Below are 22723 nucleotides of genomic sequence, written 5' to 3' on the forward strand. Positions count from 1 at the left end.
TATTAAGTTAAAGACCGTAAACTGACTTTTGAATACCACTAAAAGACTAAACACTTTGAATACCATTTACCGGACCCAGGTGTTTTTGATCTGTGTTTATAAATGCTTATGTTAAAATACAATTTCATATTTTCTAAGAAAGTCAAAACATAAATATTTCTATGTCTTTTGCTTAATAGGTTGTCAACTCACTATTATACGATCATAGGTTATCTTTCTCACACTTAAAAATCATTGACCCCGGAAATAGTAACACAATTACCTCCCAATTACTTTAATATATCCATATATATCTAACAAATGTTTGTTGCATTCTTATACAATGTCAAGATAACCAAATTTTGTATCAAACTTTGACATGACATTGACTGAGATTGCACTATACTGACGTTTCTACGGGGACCATGCTCCCATCCCCCGTACCAAATTCGCACCTTTGGTTCTCACTTCATAACCTTCAATAATCCAAACCTCGGCACCCTAGATAGGGAATTTCGGACTGCGTCACTGTCAGTCATTCGGTCAGGTTTGATTCCGGACATGACCAATATATAGAGTAAGACCCCATGCCGTATACATTCTTCCCCACCTTTCCGCCATGGCTCAAAACCCTTACCCACAAAAGAATTATTTGTTTGGAACATATTCTCGGGCATCAAGTGGGAGGTTGGATTAACCCAGAAAGTATGCGGGGCTATTTTCCACAGAGACTGGGAAGTGAGACTGCATTAATCCACTGGTGATAAGACCTACTGCTAGCGGGTAATTCACTAGGCAATCTATGAGGCTGTAGTAGTAGTAGTAAAACACGGGCTTTATTCCATAGTACATACAGATAAGATTATATGACCGACATAAGTCATACATGTATATGTTTTAAAAACCTATCTTACATTAATGATTGGCATTGTGGTAAACACATCTTTTCTAACATTAATGTATTTAAAATCTATTTTATTTACCTAATTATTTCTCATGAAAGATACGTGTTAAGGTAAAGCCGAACCGGCATGGCTGATTGTCCTTGTAAAAACATACAGTCTATAGCTAGAACTATTTGTTAATCAAATGACAATCGGACCCTGTGTGGCCTTCCCCCAAAGGCTACATTGCCTTCCTGTGTAAGTTTATGAGACTAATTCATCCAACTAATATCTATTGGGTTGCCTCATATATAATTTAGACTGTGAATATAAGTCTATCAATAGTCTCGAGTGATCAACAGCTGTTCAATGACTAAGCTCTTTACAACCCAACTATCGCGTGTAGGCCTCAAATAAGAATCACTGTTTTAATAAGTTTTATAGTTTAATTGTATATATGCCGCAATTGTTTTATTGTAGATTTAATTCAGTGAAGGCTATGATTAATCTCTTTTTTTTGTAAATATTTGTTAAATTATCTACGCTTAATAAATCACATAAAACTTAAGTGGTTACATATATAAGATTATATAGTTGTAATAAGTAGTAATACACTTCGCACAAGTTTTATTCCATGGTAAATGCAGTAAGATAATATACTTGTGATGCACTGCTTACAGGTTTTAATCCATGGTAAATAAATCCTCGGTTGTACGTGGCAAGGAGTAGGGTCGCCTGTCCAACCTCGTGGGTTTTCTCCGGGTCCTCCGGTTGCCTCCCACTGCTAAAGACCCCTACGCGTAAGCAAATTATGTAAATAAAATTAAACCATATGTTAGTCCCGAAATGACCTAGTTTGTGTCGAGTGGACGTTAAACCCCATTTCTCTCTCTCTCTACCATGGTAAATACTGTAAGATAATACATTTCTGACACGTTTTAGTCCATGGTAAATACACTTTAATATAATGTAGTTTTTATTGTAAAATATCTAACAATAAAAATTAAGTAATGTCTATTAATGGTTATTGCACATGAAAATGCTGGATAATAATTGATATATATATTTCTCGCTGCCAACCTTGACACAATGGGTTTATCAGATTTAAACAAACCATGTCGCATTTGAACTTAGGTTTCTAATTAATTTCTCCTCAATATAGCCAATTACATTTTGATAATTCTTAACCTTCACCTGATTTTCAGTTTGAGAAATTTTGAGCAAAATGTCATTTTTGTTAACTTTTATCAAACCGGTATTTCCGTGGAAGCTTTCAACAGCTACATGAACTTTAAGACCCATTTTTTCTAGCCGCTCGCGAAATTCTTTATTATTGCTTTTTGAAATTGGTTGGTTTAGTAGTTTAACAGCACTGCTTGGGAGAGGAAATAAGGAAGGTGTTAGCAAACGATATGGAATATGTCCAGTCTGTCCTTGACTGTTTCGAATTAAAGCTTTTTCATCTCCAAATTTTGCACCATCCAGTACCTCCAGAACGTCCCCTTCAGCTATGTTTAATGATTCTGTTTTGAATTGTTCTGAGCTTTCATACACATCTTTCATTTCTCTTCGTAACTCTCGGGCGAATATCACATTGTTGTCCATAGTCGCCTGTTTATCGCCAATTTGGTTTCTTCCAGGCGAGTTCTAAAACATACGTTATTATTGTTAATTAAGAATAAGAAAAATACCACAGTTGCAAATCATATTAGTCCCACAAGGGCAATAAGCAGAAAAGTACCTTGTTTTCAAGGTGTATGTGTTGTTATGCCCTCTCTATTTGAGTGAGATGTCCACTCAAAAAAGAGATCGTGTATCAACCCATTCACCGAGAAAGCAAGGTATATAACATCTTCAAGGCTTGATCTCGCTTTAACTCCGTATATCTTCACGTAACACCCCGCATATTCAGGCACTAATTTCGACTGGGTACTGACCCAGCTTGAGAACCTATCAGATTCCTCGATCATCTACCTGTGTTAATCGAATTGCACAAAGTTCAAGGGTCGCTCAATGTCAAGGTTTCCGTGGAGGTCGCCATGTTTGATTGGACGCTGCCTTTCACGTGTATGCGGTAAATGGAGATAACGTAGCTGTAAGTTTGGGAATTGCAAAGCATGTAGCAACGTCTAGATGTTGTAAAACTCGCGGTCGTTTATTCGGGAACATGGGTATATAACTGACTTATACTTTTTCGAGAAATATACATTTTTTTGTAATTTTCCCAATTTCAAAAGCATTTTTCATTCAGGGCCCGTCAATCATCTCATCGCAAACGCTTATTTCTACTCAGGTAAAGGATGTCAGTACATTTCAAGGTTTAAATCAGATCAGGGAATATAGTCATACCAGCTAGAGTTATTGATTGGTTGTAAAAAGCAAATTAATGCCATCCAATCGTTTTATACAATAGTCATTTCCTGTTGTTTTTTCTGCGTTCCGGTTGTGTCGATTAAAGTGGATGGAAGAAAATGGATGGGGAATTCGATGAAGAATCCGACTTTGCCATGTCACAAATCTATATTCCTGAGACCGAGAATATCAGTTCTATAAATCATGCCGATGATTGCGAAGAATAAGAGCTAACTCGCAAACAACGCGAGAACCGATTAAGAAGCCCCACCACAGAATAAGAAATACAAGTTATGCAGAGGGGTCGAATCAAGCACGAGGGAAAATACTCAATTTGTGTATTAGATGATTCTATTTCGGTTTGTTTTTTTATAGTTTAAAATTTCGTTTTACTTGTCTTTACTACACTAGGAACTGGAAGATTTCTTATATAACCCGCGTTCTGGTTGGAGTGAGGGATAAGCTAATGAAACGGTCTGTTACGGCGAGTTCTTGGCGTAAAGTGCACGGGGTATTCCACTAGAAACATTAACGCTGATTGCCTAATCAATTGTCTGACGGCATAGGGTCGAAAGCCCATCGTATGACCCCTGACGCGACCTTCCACTACAACCGGTCAGATCTTCATGTAGTGGAGGCCATCGAAAGTTTAAAAAAAATGAAACGAAATATACATCTGTGTTTAATCAGATTGTGATTATCGGATGTGTAGATTTGTTTGTGAAATCATTAGGCAAGATGGTACACCATATCCAGCTAATACATTGAATAATATATGCATTGCAAAGTGGCTACACTTGCGAGATCGCTACAAACGATTTGATTTGAACATTTTTGATGATAAGAAAGGCACCTTTGCTAATTTCCGTACCACATTAGACGCACAGATGAAATCATTAAATTTGTGAGGTATATTAGCATTCACAAACAAAAATCACAACCATTAAATCAAGACAAGTTGCAATTAAGGAGTTCTTAAGGTTTTAGTGTAGAAAATGTCTAGGAATCAAGATATTTGGATTACGTGCCGAGGACGAGCATATAAAAATTTGTTTATATAACAATTTAAATTTGGTAAGGATGATATTAGTGACTTTGCAGTATTCCAGGGTAAGAACTTCAAGAATTTCTAATGTAAATTGAAAGATGGTGGCAGGAATCAGTTTAGGTGTGTCAAATGTATGTACTTTCTTGATGAATACATTTTAGTTGATCCACGAGCGAGTTTTACGGGTTTTTGGGTCCGTTTAATTATCTATTCAGTTCATATTATACAATTTTATACTATTGTCTCTTTGTGATATAATTTCTTAAAGTATGTATTATCTTCTTCAGGAATGTTAAACAGTACATACAAGAAGAAAATGTCATTCTATATAAAACTCCGAAGACTATATTTAGGAAATATTGGAGACAAAACTGGACCATTCTATCGCAGACCTCTTGCTCTTCGGGCAAAGGGGGAAGACTATATTTAGAAAGTATTGGAGACAAAACTGGGCCATACTATCGCAGACCTCTTATTCTATCGCAGACCTCTTGCTCTCTAGGCAAAGGGGGGGGGGGGGCTATATTTAGAAAGTATTGGAGACAAAACTGGGCCATTCTATCGCAGACCTCTTGCTCCAGGTAAGAGGGAGAAATATCCTTTTCTCCACACAAGTGATGGGTTTGCATACGATACAGAAGTGCTGGGGTCGTACATTCTAGAACGGTAGTTTATCAGTTTTGTAGTGTGATTTTTATGGGTACATCGCACAGATTGGCCCAATGTGTATCATTAGATCAGATTTTAAGGTAATAATACGTTTCCAGTTTCAGTTTACCACAGCAGCAGCTGACCATAATAAAGCGAACTGGTTACAGGAGTTCTGCAGTGGGAAGCATTAGCAGAAAAAAAGCCGTAAAATCCAAAAAGAAATATCCGACATGCTTGAACCCCCTAGTAGGAAAATGAAGAGTCGGAATAATACAGAATGCGAAACATCGGCAAAATGTGAAACCGCGACAAGATGTGAAACTGCGGTGAAATATAAAACCGCAACAAAATGTGAAACCGCGACAAGATGTGAAACCACAACGAAATATGAAAGCGCGACGAGATGTGAAAGCGCGACAATATGTGAAACCGCAACGGAATGTCAAAATGCAAAGAAATGTGCGACAAAATAAGAATGTGACTGAGACTGACGCAAATTCGAAAAGTGATGATCAAGGTAAATATGATGGAACACAGAATCTCCAGGTTAGCGCGCCAAGGTCGTACTCACTGAGCCACCATAGTTCCCAGAGGCAGAGAGGTGGAGAGAAGGTTGCTTAAGGTGTGTGCCCTATGATCTAGCCCTTAGTTATGTACCGTGAGATATATGCATGATAATTTATTTTATTCTGTATATGTGTTCCTGATAATAAAGCTATTCCCGTGAAGTTACATAATGGACCCCTCTATGCGAAATTACCCCCAAACCAAAAGAAAAATGATAACTTACTGTCTCTGTTGCATTTATTTTCGGATGCATGCTTTTGGATCTGAACCACGTCTGAAAAGAACAACATGTTACGGAATTACGAATGAAAATATTAATTAGATATCCAGTTTTAAGATTGTTAACAAAATGGGTAATTATTTTAGGAGTGTTTGGCCTCCTTACGTGTGGTTTAATGTCTTAAGCTCGAGACCATTGAACATACAGAAACTCGCGTGTGCTTTGCAATGAAATACGTCACACGGGTCCAAAGTTTTAACTAGCATAAAAAAATGTGCCCGTAATATTATTTGAAATAATGATACGCCAACATCAAAGGATGACGCCACATCTTTATTTTAAATACACGTAATTGCGATTTATAATCTACCGAGACTAAAGAGAGGTAACTCTTATAAATAAAGATGAACTCTGGTGATATCACAAGCAATGATCTCCCCAGGAGGTTTCAAGGACAATATTGGTGTCATTTATTATCACATATTATGTGATAGAACTCGCTAAATACTTTCCAAATATAACTTTAACACAGAGATCATTGCTACGATAGATGGGTAATGAAGGTTTCTACAAAAGGAAGTAACGAACACAAAAGGAAAACACGAGTTATCCTTCTATATAACTGACTGAAGTGACGAATGATAACAGTTACATGGGCGAATTTCTGCTCACTAACAATTCCATTGAAGACCAGAAGTTGTTATGTGAGACTGTGCGAGGATATCTGACAATTCAAGTAATTGCCACTTCACTTCTTCGATTCTAGAAAGTGAGCAAACATTGCCTTGCAAAGAGGGGAGGGAGAAAAGGCAATATTTTATAAATTGACGTAATCACTGATCTGGGACCTATAATGTCTACATAATTATTACTCTCTGTTCACAAGTCTATTTACAATAAAACTACCAAATATAACAATTCCTGAATAAATACTATCACTTAACATTAAATAAAACCTCCACTATCTTATATTTTAATAGGTTTGTATTTCAACTAAATTTTAATTTGAAAATAGACAGTAATACCAGTATTGATTTTCGAAAATCTGTATCGATTATCGGTAATATTTAAAAACACTAATTATATTCGTGATTATCGATATCGATAAAAAGTACCAGAACTAGAATCGCCCAAATATTTTGGGTTCATTTATGACGGATTTTATACTGCTGTGTTTGGATACAAGATGGAGATTAAAAATAAAGTCATTTGTGCAACATGCCTCTACGATGTTTCTCAATTTAAGGTGGAATAGGGACATGCAAAAAGTACACTGAAATATGTATACGTAATGCTTCGACAATTTGAATTCATACAATTCTTTTCCTTTTATTAAATAATTTTTTATAGGAAATAGCGAATCTAACCTGCAATTGCAGCTTAACATTTTCAGGTAGCGGTCTTCGAATAGTTGGTGGGTCAGAATGAACAGATCGGAGAGTCTCAACATCATCCATGCTTATATGACCTTAAATAATATTTCATATTCATGTATATTACATAATCACTCAATCACATCCGTGTGGGGGTTCTGAAATAAGGAAGCATCCAAGATCTTATGTTAGTCATATTCGGAGAGCGACCACCCGCTACCATACCAGTCGAGTGCTCTACTCGGCTTTGGTTGCTTTTACTGCAATGTAAGCCTAGCGCGGAAACAATGAGATCCGTCTCCAACAGGTTGATTGCGCGACAACTAGTCGCAAGATGAGGTACCCATTCAATATTGTTAAGGGCCAGTCGTACAACTAGTCAGAAATGGTACTGTAATTGGTCGTGACAACTTCCATTCCAACTAGTAATGGATGATCCGGAAACTAGTCGCGACTAGTATTGCCGAATGGAGTGGACTATCACTTTGGACTCCACACCTGGTCAAACATATCCCCCAAGAACTACCCCGCTGTTGAATAAGCCGCCTTATCTACATGTGTAACTGGGGCAAAACAACATGTATATGTTGGCTGACACAGGGGGAACACGAAAATGTAAAGAAATGTGTTATCTGTCAGTCCATCAAATGTAAAGGATACATTAGATTTTGTACCATTCCTCACCATTTTTAGTACAAACAGATGTCATGATCTTCTCCACTGAAACAAATGATTTATATGTCGTACAAAATAACTTTACTTTTATCCAATCTGATAACATACATCCAATCTGATAGCCATACAATCTGATAACATACATCCAATCTGATACCCATACAATCTGATAACATACATCCAATCTGATAGCCATACAATCTGATAACATACATCCAATCTGATAGCCATACAATCTGAGTAAAACACAGATCCTTCGTTCGTTCCTGGAGTTCTAAGTCCACTTCCACCATGGGTGATTTCGTAGACAGACACGGTCTGTTAACACGATTTCTTGGCGTAAAGTGTGCGGGAACTGTGGGTATTACTTTAGAAACTTTAACCCTGATTGGTTAATTAAATGGCTGACATCATAGGGTCAAAAGCCGCTCGTATAACCTCTGACACGACCTTCCACTACAACCGATCAGATCTTCTTAGGTATAAACACACGATATGTAGATCTGTGTTTTAATCACATTGATAAACATATTGTAAAAAAACAGTAATCCCACATTTGTTTTATAATAATTACAATATACATACAATTGTCAAAATACCCCACATCCGTTCGTCCTTCCAACCTGTTGATAATCTGTAAGTTACGATTTATTCCCCTCGGGTTTTATGCCAAGTAATCGACAATACGGTAATCAGATATACACTGTAAAAAAACTTGTGTTGAAACAACACAAACTTGTGTTGTTTTCAACACAAGTAAGGTGTCTCTATTTAACAACACAAACTTGTGTTGAAACAACACAAAACTTGTGTTAAATGTTGAAACAACACAAAACTTGTGTTAAAATTTATCAAACAACACAAACTTGTGTTGAAACTTGTGTGAAAATCTACACAATACTTGTGTTGAAATTTTTGAAACTTGTGTTGAAATTTTTGAAACTTGTGTTGAAATTTTTGAAACTTGTGTTGAAATTTTTGAAACTTGTGTTGAAATTTCTGAAACTTGTGTTTTTCCCAAATTTATATACAGTATAGCAACCTTTTTATGCAGGACCCATCTCTTTGCTCTGTTAGACCTGTAAAGTTTGATAAAAGAAGGAAACAAAATTTTTTTTTGTTTTTGTAAGATTATTATTTATTCATAAAATCATAGGAAAAAGTAAATTAATACATCAAAACTAAATAGATATTTGAAATGTTAACCGAAAAACAGAGAATTCTAATACTAATTATATTGTGTTATATATAATGACCCCCCCCCCCCCCCCACACACACACACACACACACACCCCACTTTACCCATCACAAAATATAACATAGCTATTTAAATTGTTCTTAACCCCACACACTTTACCTATCACAAAATATAAAATAGCTATATAAATTGTTCTTTACCCCAAAACAAGAACTGAGAATATAAAGATATGTACACAGTATCCCTACCCCATACTCCAAAATATATAATTCAAATAATATCTAAATTTAATAACATCCAAACCAAGCACTAAGATTAATTATGCACTAAATTGAAACAATTTCAAAAACTGAAAAGTGCTACAAAATCACACTACAAGTGATTTGTGAGACATATAGAAATAACTAATATACACAGAAAACTAACAAATGAAAAATGCACTATTTTGCAGGAGTAATAAAATGATGTAAAACCTTTTCCTCATTAAAAAAACCCCAAACAAAATGAATATTTTGTAAATAAAAGAAGCAAAACATCAAGATTACAGGATTGAAATAAAAAAATATCATATGTACAAAAAATTTATATACAATCACAAGTCATAAGCCACAGTGGTTCAGTGAGTATAAGGTGTTGGCCGAGAAATTTCAACTGGATTTTCCGGCATAGTTCCCACTTGTCAGTAGTGTTGGATATGGCAAGGGATAATTGGGTACAAGCCCGGAATCGAAAGAGAGAGAGAGAGAGATGGGGTTTAACGTCCACTTGACACAAACTAGGTCATTTCGGGATTAACATATGGTTTAATTTTATTTCAATAATTCGTTGCGCATAGGGGTCTTTAGCAGTGGGAGGAAACCGGAGGTCCCGGAGAAAACCCACAAGATTGGACAGGCGACCCTACTCCTTGTCACGTACAACCGGGGATTCGAAACCACGCCAGTTGACTCAATGACAGGCCGTATGATACCGCACGCACGTACTTACCATTCGGCCATTCACCACCCCCTCCCCCATTCCCGGAATCGAAACCATCCCCACTGCGTTCACTTAGAAGAACCCTTGACAATTGAATTATTTGACTCAATGACAGACTTCCTGATCAAATGTGTACGTGTTAATCATGCCCCCCCCCCCCTGGTTCCCGTTAAAGAACCCTTGACAGTTGAAATATTTGATATAAGATTAGGGTGTATGGCAGAATCACTCTAAGAACACAGAAAAGTAGGATACTAAACCGTATTTCATTTCATAAGCAAGGGAAAGTCACCTTTATGTAGGTCAAGGTTTTTTGTAATTCTGGGTGTATTTGATCTACATTTGGTTGCTAGTAATGCCTATTAAATACTTTATGATTTCTGACCAAATTCTAAGTGATATATATGTCACTTTACTTGCTATATTATACATACATTTCTGAAGAGAATTAAAATCTAATTGTGTTTTGGAAGAAAATTTAACATTAAAAACAAAAAATAAATATTTAAAAATTGGGTCAAATGCATTCTTTCCCAGAAGTATAAAATAAATTGATGCTTGGGTTTTCTTGTTGTTATCATACAGCAAATACTCTTTCAATGGTGTTCCAGCCTAAAAAATAAAAAGTAGGCAATAAGAATACTTTCTATGGTTCACAACGTTTAAATAAACAATTTATTTTGCCACATCGAGACCGAGTCTCTATTTGGTTTCAACTTTCCGTAACTCTTATTGTGTCTTGTCCAGTTACAGACCCAGGCAGATTATTATGCTCAAATCAAATGAGTTAGAAGTCAGAAAAAAGTCTTGATATTTGGGACTGAAGTCTCATAATAGGTCAACTATTCACCCTTTCATACATGTATTGTCTGCAAATCCAGATTCCCTACTACATCATGGCAGCACCTATTTACTTGGCAATGTCTAATTATTTTTGGACCCATTCTTATTTTATTTCAATTGACAACAATGCACGTAAAAGATTCCTTGGCAATTGGAATTCGATATAAGAGTAGGCTGTAGCGCCGCTGCCCGGGCAAAATTCCCTTCATAGCACACTGTATGGCGTATGCCCGTCTTCATTAGCCCAATTTATGAGCAAAACAGTAGGATGTTAAACCCCATTTCATTTCATTTTCAAAATTATAAAATAATTTGATGGCTTAATATTCAAAAGGTACAGTCCTTTATGTTTATAAAATTGTACGGGAGCCATAAAAAGCTCCTGATACCTTGAATATATGCAGTTTAAAAGTAAACAAAAATCTCAATATTTAGGAGAGAGAGAGAGAAATGGGGTTTAACGTCCATCCAACCCCCCCCCCCACCAAGTGTATAGAACCAGTTCCTGATTTAAAAAGCAAATATGCATGGTACTTACATAGTCTTTGTCTGATAAGCAAGATCTGTGAGAAAACGTCTCCACAATATCAATAGCCCTTTCCAACTTGATCTTCCGAGGTGGGTAACTGAAAAAAAAATGGCAATGTATTAGTTGGCTTAAATTGACTAGACAGTTTTGATTAATTAAAAAAATGTTAATTTAATTACATTTGTTTTGTTTCATGTGTTGGTTTGCTTTGCCACAGATGAGACAGTGATATCTACATATAGCTAAGATTCTGTCTCTGCTCATACATGACGTGTACAGTTTTACTATACTAAACTGAATTTTAGATTTCAAAATAGCATAACAATCTTTTCTATTAGAATTGAATAGTTACCCACCAAGAAAAAGCTGCTCTATCATCATTTTTTCCAGCCATTTCTTCTTCCATTTTTTTCTTTTATAATTTCTTTTGTTATTACATGATCTTTTTCTGGGTGATTTGCATATACATCCAATATTGAAACTGAAAAAATAAATACATGATATGTAATTTACGATTAAAGCTACCTTAGCATATATACAAACTGTGTGATATGAAATTGAAACTAATGTATCTATATGTATCAAAAGTTTTAATCCCAAGGAACTACCTAAGCCATAAAAGTCTATCTTAATAATCCTTGTTTGTCACATGGTTTAACTGTCGCAGTAATTAGAAGACGGCCATGGTGACTGAGTAAATTAGGTGCTGGCACACTAGCATGGAGGCCACAGGTTATCTCTTGGGGTTGACCGAGAAAGCTCATCTTGAATTTGCAGAGTGGTTTTCCCTGAGATCCAATGTACACATTGGCGTACACATAAAAGTTCTCTTGGCAGTTTGAATTCGGTATGAGAGTAGGCCATAGTGTCGCTGCCCAGACAAACATTTTCGCTTAGCACAATGCATTAGACCAGTCGGAGCTGACCAGTAGGACGTTGTCTTTAAACCCCATTTCATTTCAGGTAATCTAGTATTTTTCTAGTAAGATTGAAGTCTCTCTACTTTCTTTATATGTAAATATCATATTTGAAATAAGTCATACTTTTATTCGATATGGGGTGGGGCTGGGGGGAATGGTCTAGTAGGTAATGCATGCGCATGAAATCACAGGGTCTGTCATTGTGTTAAGTGACATGGTTTCAATTTCAAGGAGTAGAGTCGCCTGTCCAATCCGTTTTCTAAATACATGTACCCCTACGCCAAGCGAATTATTCATATTAAATTGAAGCATACCTTCTCTAATCTCTGGGTCCTTTTGTTTCCTCCTTTTGCTAAATACCCATACCCGTAAGCGAATTATTCATATTAAATATAACCTTACCTGTCCTTTTTCCCGAAACGACCTAGCGTCTGTAGGCTAAGTAGATATAAGGACCCATCTTGCAACAACTAATTAATATTACAATAATTAATATTACAATAATTAATATTACAGTAACATACCAATTTTTAATACATGTAGAATGAGACAGTGTGCAGGGAAAGGGTGGAAACGGAAGTAGGCTAATCCTCGTCGTAGTTGATTACCGGTATGCATATAGGCACAACATGGACTACTTGATTCTTCAAATACAAGTACATGTAAGGCCTTGTTTATGTCATTTCTCTCTCTCTCTCTCTGTTGCATGTAAGTGCCATATAAATACTTTATTTTGGATTGTATGTTCACATAAACTAATCATTGTAGGACATTGGTAAAAAAAAAAATAGAAAATAGAAAAATTAATTGAAATTTTTAACTGTTTTTCTTCGATTCAATGCCAATGGAGTCCTTGGTAAATTCTCAATAATTATTGCTGGAAGGTGGAAAGAGTCACATATCATCATTGACTGGAAAAAATAATAAAACTATAGAGAAACTTCCACAGGCTGATTCTAGTTCCATTATTTATTAACTGTGACTGAATCAGGCAAAAATGGGGCCTAATATTAAATATTACACAGACTCACAGAGGTTGAACAACGGATTACATGTCATTTGGGACTCACGTCATTTGGGACTCGCGTCATTTGGGACTCAAAAAAATATGACCACGACATTTGGGACTCGGGTAAACGACGTTTGGGACTTTGGTATACGTCGTTTGGGACTCTGGTTAACGACGTTTGGGACTCGGGATAATTTATTAGAAATAGGCCAATTCAAAACACGAAAGAAAATATTTAATAACATGAAACACGTGGTTAGTAAAAGGCTCAACCAAACGATAAAACATTAGTTGCACTTACGGTTCTTTGATAATCATCGTTTCTCATAAAAGTTTTATATTTATTTAAAACGAATAATATGCTGATGAATTTATTTGAAAATGACCTACACAAAAAACATAATAAATATTTACACGACATGCAATCTTTTTTAACAAGCCCCTAGAAATTGTTAACGATAATCCGTGAGCTGCACGTTGACATGCTTGTCGTAGATGGCAATACCAATTGATAAATTAGTGCGTACAAGGCAAAGTTTTTTTGTGGAAAATATAAGAAATGGCAACGAACAAAGCGGGATAATTAAAGCTGATTAACTGATAATCCCAATGTTATTACAGTATGTTCAAAGAAACCTAACGGTTCTTTGGTGGATGAGAAAAAAAGTGAGTTGTAAATCATCGAGAATGGCGGCCGTGTGTTGATTGCAGTTATACCGTTTCAGGAAAAAACATTAGCAGTGGTCGGTCAATCAAGCTCGTTTACTATTTATAACGCAAATTTTTCGTTTCGGTTAAAACAAAATATACGTCCATTTTAATTGGCCGAAGGATGTGTGACTAATAGAAATATGGCGGGCGGACAAACTGACCAAACAGTATATTTCGAGGTATTTGAGGTAAGCTAATTTAATATTATATCATAACTGCATGTGCATACTTGTGTTTCTGTGTGATTAAATATTCAAAAAATCATTCTTAGTATACAGCCTCGACACCAGTCCGCCTTGAATTGCAATGTTTGTTTTGTGTTCTGGGCGCCATTTTGAAAAAAACTGACATGACCTATATAATACAATCCAGCGATAGTGCAGTCAATTTCCTTTAACAGGGAATCCGAATTTGTTAATTTTCTGCAATATCACTTCGGTGGTAGCGGACGTTAAATAAAGCTATTTCACGTACAAAGACTTACAATAAAATCCAGGTGAATTGGGAAAAATATTCATGTATTTTCTTGATGAAGAGTAGCTATTTCAATTTGTAAATGCCCAGTCATCTTAGACAAATAATAATTCCAACTTCAAATCAGTTGTATTTATTCAAATCATACTATGAATAATTGTATTTTTCCACTTGCATAATAATAAAAACTTGACTTTTATTATTTTATTTTTTCAGGCCAAGAACATGGAAAATTGGTAATTGCCTTGTATCACTGCTAACTATAAGGCACAGGGAGCCTTGGGCAGAAATGATAATAATATGTTTCTCAGATATGTTACTGTGTACAGACTGAACAAAAAATGTATATACACTTGCTATTACATGTACATTATATCATTGGCAATAATAAGATCCAATTTTAGTTTTTAGTTACACACTGTTAACCACCAATAGATGACAATAAATCATAAAATGTATTCAGCTCGACGTAAGACTTAAATAAATAGATACAGTTGGTTTAACTTGAATAGAAGTTTTAATTATCTATGCTGCATATATGCATATATCACCTTGCAGCTGAATCACATTACATATCTTTTTAGTTGATGTTCATATCGTCTTACGTATTTGTCAACATCAATGTGACCTTGTTCTATGTCACATTACCCTTTTCAGACTTGTTACCACGAATTTACTCACCACACCCTCGCATAGTTATGAATTTATTGTTTCACTTGACTAAAGAAACATTTTGTAGGAATGTATGCTTTTATAGATTGGACACTTGTTTGCAATATCATTGTCGGTGGAAACTGGCACTATACCTAAAGAATGACTGAACAAATAGCGGAGACGGGGTTTCAGCCGGCTGATTTAAATTATTTCTTTAAATGCAGTAAAGCTTGAAATATGTCAGTTTTCACTCTTTAGAATGTTTTTGTAAATAAGTTTTTATTGTAGTTTCCGTGGCGTATTCCCAATAAGCGTTAGAAACAAAGATATACACCCTTAATCCCGGTGCCGATAAATGTTGGGTTGTGTGGAACATGCTAACAAATCTCAGGTACGATATATGTTTGATTCTGGTTGAGAACAGCATGAGAGCAACATGAATGTTTTCATTGGAGATGAGACGCAAATATTCAAAGGGGTCAGACAAACTCTAAACCAACCGCGTTCCCTTTACTGAGTCCCTTCAAAGGAGGCCCTGTCTGTCTACCTGTGGAATAACATGCATTTGTATCTGTTAAATTTGCGTGGTAGACAGATTGATTTTTTTTATATAACGTCTTACCCCAAACAAATTGCAAAAGAAACCATGAAGTTTCTGAGAGCGATATTTCGTAATTAGTGTGCTTTAATGGTGGGAGAATAAATAATTTCTTTTTAAATTTTTCAAACACAAACTGGTCATATATAAAATAGCATTTTCTGACAAGACCAGCGATAATCTCGTAAGATATGACTTTTACTATGTCTATTAAATGGTTTTCGACGTCTCTTCAAGGTCACCGTCATGCGCCAAAGTCGTGAAACGCACCGTCGAGGGATTTGTTGGGGCCTGTCTCCCCCAGAAAAATTTATAGAAATTTCAAGTCGGTCTTGCCTGGCCGTGAATACGGCAACCTGAAAGTGGTCGATTTTAATGTAGACATCTGAACTCCAATCAACAAATCAATCAACCAGGCTGTTGTCGTTGCATTCACATGACACCAGACGTGTCACCGATGAAACAAATATGCCTGAAACAAATGTCGCTGTTAGTGCGACCCATTTGTGACAATTTCAAGGTCCCAAATAATAGTCCGTTTTTACTATTAATAGTAATTCAATCAGTAAGTGCTATTTACCTTATAATAGTCGTCTTGGCTTTTACCCGACATTACACAAAACACCAATGGTAACTGTCGGGTGGTCTCTCCAGTCTTAATGAAGGCGTGGATGGAAAACAGCTGAGACCATGGCTTGTTCACCACCCGAAAAGTTGCATCCATATACCAAGTTTTTGCGCGTGCGAGTAGTTGCATCTGTCTATCAGTACAAAAAATGTGATGGCGCCTTTCCCCAACTTTTACTCTTTTTTGATAAAATCCCGGTGCACTATGATCGATGAAATCTTCGTCAAGCTTAAACAAAAAATAAATAAAAAAGTACATTTAATTACATGTTAATAAATAAATAAAATTGTACATTTAATTACATGTTAATAAATTCTTATATACATGGGTATTTAATTGCATGAATACTTACGCTTGACAACACGTCAGTGGGATCTTTTGGTCGCAGAGTCTGTCGGGTTCTTTGTAGCGACCTTACAAGTGCTGCCATGGGTGGTCTGCTATGAATGGGTTCTTCTGCAGAACCGACACTGGATAAAACTCTCTCCGCTATTGAGGAACATGACTTGGTAAAAACATTTCCTTTGGCTTCATGCTTTGCCTGTAATGATAAGATAAAACATATTAAACTACAAATATATTATTGGTTTATTTATATTTTATTTATTTACACACATATATAAATTTTTAATTTAATTGATATATAATTTTTAAACCTACTGTAACTTTTATCTTGGTGCCGTGTGTATACCGGGTTCTGCTGGGTGAAGATGGTTCTTTAAGCCTGGTTGGTATGTATCACCATCTTGGATTACTGTTGCCGGACATCGTGTTGGTCCGCTTCTTTTGGAACACCTCCAAATCGTAGTTCTCTTCTCTGTCTAAAATATATTAAATTCATTTATTATTATAGAGTTAACTAGGTTAACTAGAGTTAATTATCTTTACATTTTGTAGCTGAAATACATTTCTATACAAGGTAGTTAACTAGGTAAAATAAATCACCCTACCTTAATTGTATAACTAAACCCTTGGTTGTCAAACAACTTGGACTTGCCACGGGAGGAACCAGCTTCTACCTGCGTATACACCACTACGGGTTCTTCGTCGCAGAAGACACTAACGCCGGCATCGTCTGAGATGGAGGACTCCATGACCGGAACTGGCACATCGTATCGGGTTTCGGCTGTAAACGATTCTTCTACTTCCTTAGGTTCAGTTGTTGGGACCTCCATAACTTCTTCTTGTTGTTCGTCCATATCTTCCGTCTGCTTATTAGATTTAAGGTTGTTTTTTTAAACATAAATTAGATTACAATTCAACTAACACAAAAGTGTAAAAAGATTTTTTTCTAGTCTGTGCCCGCGTTTATGTCTACTCTTGGCAAAATCGTTATAATATAAAAAAAATCATGAAACAAGAATCAAAATGGCCGCCAATCGGGTCTCCAGCGCCAATCCAACCTCCCAAGATATAATTTCAAAACATATTCTTACCTGCTGGTTCAAGTCGAGCCGTTTCTGCTTTAATCATAATGTGATTCTGTAATGTAAGTATTTGAACAACATCGTAGCGCCGAACAACTAATGTTAATTAAGCATGATTTCAGAAAAATTGAACAGATTTGATAATAACATGCCGAAATTTTTTTCCTGACCGCGCCATATTATAAACATGAACTTCCGGTTTAAATTGTTGGAGTTTTTTTTAAGGAAACGAAATACTAACATTATACAGAGAAACAATATCGATGCTAAATTACATACATGGTATTATTTTTTTTATATAAATATTCACAAACCTATGTGACCATTAGCTTACATTTGTCAAACATATCACTGCTCCAAAATCATTTCAGCACGTTGTTAAATGTTAAATTAATTGTGTGAAATCACTTCATTTAATGTCCGCTTCCACCGAGATGATATCGCAGACAAAATGTAGCCTATAGTACGTTGATTTTATCAACCAATCACATTCAATAACAGTTTTACTTATTTTCTTGTCAACGCATTTGGAGTCAATTGTTAAAATCACACCGGGCATGAGCGCTCAACAGGCCTTTGATCTACCAGTTTAATGGGCCCAACTTTATTTTAACTACAGACATCTTAACACCAATTAGCATTCAAGTCTGTCTGGCTATATTGTCTGAGTAAAAAATACCTTTCTCTTACTTGTGGACCCCGGATTAAGACTTTGTATGGAGTTCAAATTTTAAAAAAAAAATATCTGTTGACGGTACACATTACTTGTGTTAATTATATGGAAAAAACACAAGATTTGTGTTAATGCATTAAAAAGAACACAAGTTTGTGTTAATGCAATGCAAAACAACACATAACTTGTGTAGAATAATTTTCACACAAGTACTTGTGTTGAGATCCAACACAAGTTTTTTTTCAGTGTACTATGCAAATGCAGCAATAAATAGTGATAGTGTCGTGTCGGGGAAAGTATGCTTAATCCTTTAGTATATCCGATACCACTTCTTCTTTTATAAATTCAAGTAGCTTATAAAAGTCATATCTGATCAACTTAATAGGTGTGCATGATGCAGGGTATACTTAAAACTTCTAAAACATGTAATACCACTTCTCATTTGATTTAATAAGTTCAGATAGCTTATAAAATTTATGTCTGAATAAATTAATAGGTGATTTTATTTACCTTTTACGTTTAGCTGACGAACTAATTTGACAAACCACCCATCGTCTTTGGTGTCGATATATGAAAATACCGACAAACATTTCGGTATCTCGGAAGGGCTTGTGTCAACCAGCAGACAAATGATCGCATCAAGTCTGTTGTCTATGCAGTATGAAACTGTGGTTTCAAGAACATACATGTGAAAATTTGAAGCATAAAACAGGGGCGATAATACCAAAATAGTTCGTTTTGTTGTGTGGAGGAAATAACCTATTTCATGTAATAGGGATTTATTTGGTCTAAAATCACGCTCGAAGTCAAAATATGTTAATTGTTTATTTTTCTGTAAACCAGTGATTAATTCTGATATTTTACTACATCCATTGTCAGGCATCGGTACATAATACAAACATACATGTATATCATTTTGTTTGGGTGATGTTGCACAATCGCATCCTGATGTCCATTGAGAATCGTTTGTTTTCGTAATGTCTTCGTACTCTGGATTCCAGGCTGCATATTGTTTTCTGTGTGTATGATCTTGTGTCCAGACATATTGTGAACTAAGTTCTTCGCCTAGGGTAATATGTCCGACATCTGCTGGTTCTGGCCCTTCTCTTACCAGCGTTCGAGCAACAGAAGGTAGTCCACCAGATGCGATATCAATTAATCGTGTAGCTTTTGGATTTCTAGACCCATCCATTTAGGTTGTTTTTGTGATAATATTAAATCATCTGGTAAAAACGAAAGAAAGGGAAATTAATACAATATCTCATAACAATCTGCATTTTATGAAAAAGGTTACCTCGATGACTAGATCCACCCATTTACGTTGTTTTTGTAATATGTTAAAGCATTTGGTAAAATAAACTAAAGAAAAGGAAATTAATACGATATCTCATAAACGATTAATGATAAATGGCTGCAATCTATGAAAAAGGTTTACGTCGATTTCATGAATTTTAAATACAGATCTAATCATTCAGAAGGTACTAAAACCAAGGCCTTGTGTACACATTGGCGTACACGTAAAAGAACCCTTGACATTTGGAATTCGCTGTCCGGATAAAATTTTCCTCATATAGTGCACAGCATGGCGTATGCCATTTTTCATTGCCCCGTCGGTACAGAAAAGTAGGACGTTAAACCTCATTCCATTTAGTTTTTGTAATATGACACGCTTCAATTCACTATTCACAATACTTCGTGTCCTCACGAATGCTTAATAGTTATTTTCATGGTGTGATTTCCGTGGGGTGATACAAGCGTGAATACCGTACGCGCCATTCAATACAAGAACATATTATTACGCACACATAGAGTCCTTTCTTAAAAGTTATTTAATAAGTACATCTTACCTTGCACAACCCAATTACCTGTAATGACGGTTTTTGAATGAACACAAACTAATATGTCATCTAAAATTAGAATAGCGGGGAATCCCGTTTATTAAGTTTCCGCGTTCCACGTTCTAGAAATTATGCTATGTCATGGTTAAAGTATCACAAATCTAACAGTGATTCGAATAATATTAGAAGTTGTCCCCCCCCCTCCCCCAATATTCTGGCCTTTGTACAGGTTAGGATGATTGTGCTTGATTTTAATTTTATATCTGAATGCAGTACACGGTTATGAATTAGATCATTGTGATTTCTTCTTATTGGATATAACCAGTTTATAAACGGTGTACTAGATCGCGTTAAAGATATAAGCTATCGCAATATCGATAAAAAAAAAAGAGAAAAGTTAATGATATGTATATTCTGCACATCATATACACACTTTAAATGATTTCATAAAAAAACTGACAAATTTATTGATAATTGAAACTTTGACAAAGCTGCGTACAACCGACAAGGAGGAATAGTAATTTACATTGGATAAACTATTTACATGGGAATGAATAGATGAATGAATTTATGAGTGAATGAATGAATGAATAATATTTAACGACCTACTTTTCTGCGTGTGATTTTTCTGAAAAAAAAATAAGTTCAATTTAATGAATTTTTACGAAGATAATTTAAGTTGTAAGAGGCTATGGTTTTCTGATAAGGGATTTTGATGAAACTTATAACAAATGTTTATATCTCAAAGATCTTATTGGACCGCAACTGCCTGGATTATTGCCCCTTATTGTACGAAAAATCGCGTTGTTAGCTCATGGGTATCGGGGGGTCGCATTTATTTTGGTTTTAAAAATTCGTTCAGATATATCACCGTTACGCCATAATCATGGTTGGGTTCGAATTTCGTGATAATGTGTATTTTAATAGAAACAAAATATTTCGGATGAGTTTGATTTTAACGCGCATGAGACCTTCCGTTCTGGAGTTATGCCCCTTTTCCCGAAAACAATACAGGCTATATTTGTTAACATAATATTTTTCAAATTTGGTTTAAAGCATTGTGGTTACTAGAGGACGAATCCTATTGATAATCAGTCGCCTACAGCTTTTTGTTCCAGAACTATTTCCGCTTACTTGAAATGTGTATTAGATTTGGTGTGAAGCACTGCAACCTTTCGTTCCGGAGTTACTCTATACGTACCGGTAACGTGGGGTTGGCACGTTATTCGGGATTCGAATAACGAATAACGAGCCAGCACGTTATTCGGGATTCGGGATTCGCCACTAAAACAGACCGACCTACGTTGCATCCGACCATTTCCTCGCTACACCCGACCATACAGGTAAGTTAACGCTGGGTGACTGACTAACAAGGAGACGACTGTTTGTCGAGCGAATAGGGTGTTGACTGGTTTGTTGCCGTGCACTGAGCAGTCCTCTCCTGCACTCACCTGTTTTATTGTCGAATCCCGAATAACGAGCCAGCACGTTATTCGGGATTCGGAAGTAAAACCGATGCACCCCAACAAAGCAGCCAGCACGTTATTCGGGATTCGGCAATAAAACAGGCGAGTGCAGGAGGGGACTGCCCAGTGCACGCCAACAGACCAGTCAAAACCCTAGGTCAGCTTGTTTTAGTGGCGAATCCCGAATAACGTACTGGCATGTTATTCGTTATTCGCGAATCCAGAATAACGAGCCAGCGCGTTATTCGGGATTCGGCAATAAAAGAGATGATTGCATGGAGATGACTGCTCTGTGCACTCTAACAAACCAGTCAGCCCCCAATTCGCTTGAGAAACAGTCGTCTCCGTGCTAGTCGGTCACCCAACGAGGAAATGGTCGGATGCAAGATAGATCGTTTTGTTTTAGTACCTGTTTTATTGTCGAATCCCGAATAACGAGCCGGCACGTTATTCGGGATTCGACAATAAAGTGCAGGAGAGGACTGCTCAGTGCACGGCAACAAACCAATCAACACCCTATTTGCTCGACAAACGGTCGTCTCCTTGTTAGTCGGTCACCCAACGTTCACTTGCCCCTACGGTTGGGGGTAGCGAGGAAATGGTCGGATGGAAGGTAGACCGGTCTGTTTTAGTGCCGAATCCCGAATTCCGAATAACGTGCTGACTCGCTATTCGTTATTCGAATCCCGAATAACGTGCCAACTTCACGTTGCCATATACCTCCCATGTGAGATGTAGACGTATGCATATCGGCTAATATGCCTCCCCCTTCCCCAAGTCTTGTCACCATTTTCATTGGGAGGATTGCTAACGTTACCGGCTATTATTATTTCCGTTAGAACCAGCCCTAGCCTCCATTACCAATCCTTTATTCGGTTCATCTGGCCCCGGTTTCTCCAAACATTCTCGGGCTTAAAAATGTAATCAAATTTGTTCGTCTTATTTTAAAGGAGTTAAATCGTTAATATTTGGGACCTACAAATTGACAGAAATGGGTCGCAACGTATATAATAATGTAATATGAATG

The 22723-nt window shown here is 36.3% G+C and overlaps 1 protein-coding gene and 1 long non-coding RNA gene across 7 annotated transcripts; both read right to left on the bottom strand.

Annotated features, from left to right (window-relative positions):
* Window positions 1-909: 909 nt before the first annotated feature.
* LOC126810858 (uncharacterized) lies at window positions 910-20276 on the bottom strand. 2 transcript variants are annotated; one of them, XM_050536171.2, is made up of 6 exons: window positions 20240-20276; window positions 18903-19615; window positions 7759-7794; window positions 7069-7169; window positions 5705-5755; window positions 910-2510 (listed from the first exon to the last, which is right to left on the bottom strand). In XM_050536171.2, exons 2-6 carry the CDS (start codon window positions 19582-19584, stop codon window positions 1968-1970), a joined length of 1413 nt encoding a protein of 470 aa, XP_050392128.1. In that variant the 5' UTR covers window positions 19585-19615; window positions 20240-20276; the 3' UTR covers window positions 910-1967. The 2 variants fall into 2 exon arrangements, with proteins under 2 accessions (XP_050392128.1, XP_050392129.1); XM_050536172.2 differs by lacking the exon at window positions 7759-7794.
* On the bottom strand, window positions 10111-17950 carry LOC126810859 (uncharacterized). Of its 5 annotated transcripts, none has more exons than XR_008786191.1 (7): window positions 17729-17950; window positions 16953-17500; window positions 16645-16833; window positions 16245-16520; window positions 11655-11779; window positions 11308-11395; window positions 10111-10538 (listed from the first exon to the last, which is right to left on the bottom strand). It is a non-coding gene; the product is annotated as an uncharacterized LOC126810859 (long non-coding RNA). The 5 variants fall into 5 exon arrangements; XR_008786192.1 differs by having other exon boundaries at window positions 16953-17503; XR_007675310.2 differs by lacking the exons at window positions 16245-16520; window positions 16645-16833; window positions 16953-17500; window positions 17729-17950 and adding an exon at window positions 12743-12831 and having other exon boundaries at window positions 10120-10538.
* Window positions 20277-22723: the final 2447 nt, after the last annotated feature.

Source organism: Patella vulgata, chromosome 2, assembly GCF_932274485.2.
Source record: "Patella vulgata chromosome 2, xgPatVulg1.2, whole genome shotgun sequence".
NCBI classification, from domain to species: Eukaryota; Metazoa; Mollusca; class Gastropoda; family Patellidae; genus Patella; species Patella vulgata.

Bases quoted from the DNA above. Each gene is read 5' to 3' on its own strand.
- LOC126810858 (XM_050536171.2), bottom strand. From the start codon at position 19,584: ATGGATGGGTCTAGAAATCCAAAAGCTACACGATTAATTGATATCGCA. The intron at 7,795-18,902 runs GTAAATAAAATC...CATTTGTTTCAG, and splicing joins TCGTCAGCTAAACGTAAAAG to TGGAGAAGATCATGACATCT. The intron at 5,756-7,068 runs GTTAGATTCGCT...TGTTCTTTTCAG, and splicing joins ATGTTAAGCTGCAATTGCAG to ACGTGGTTCAGATCCAAAAG.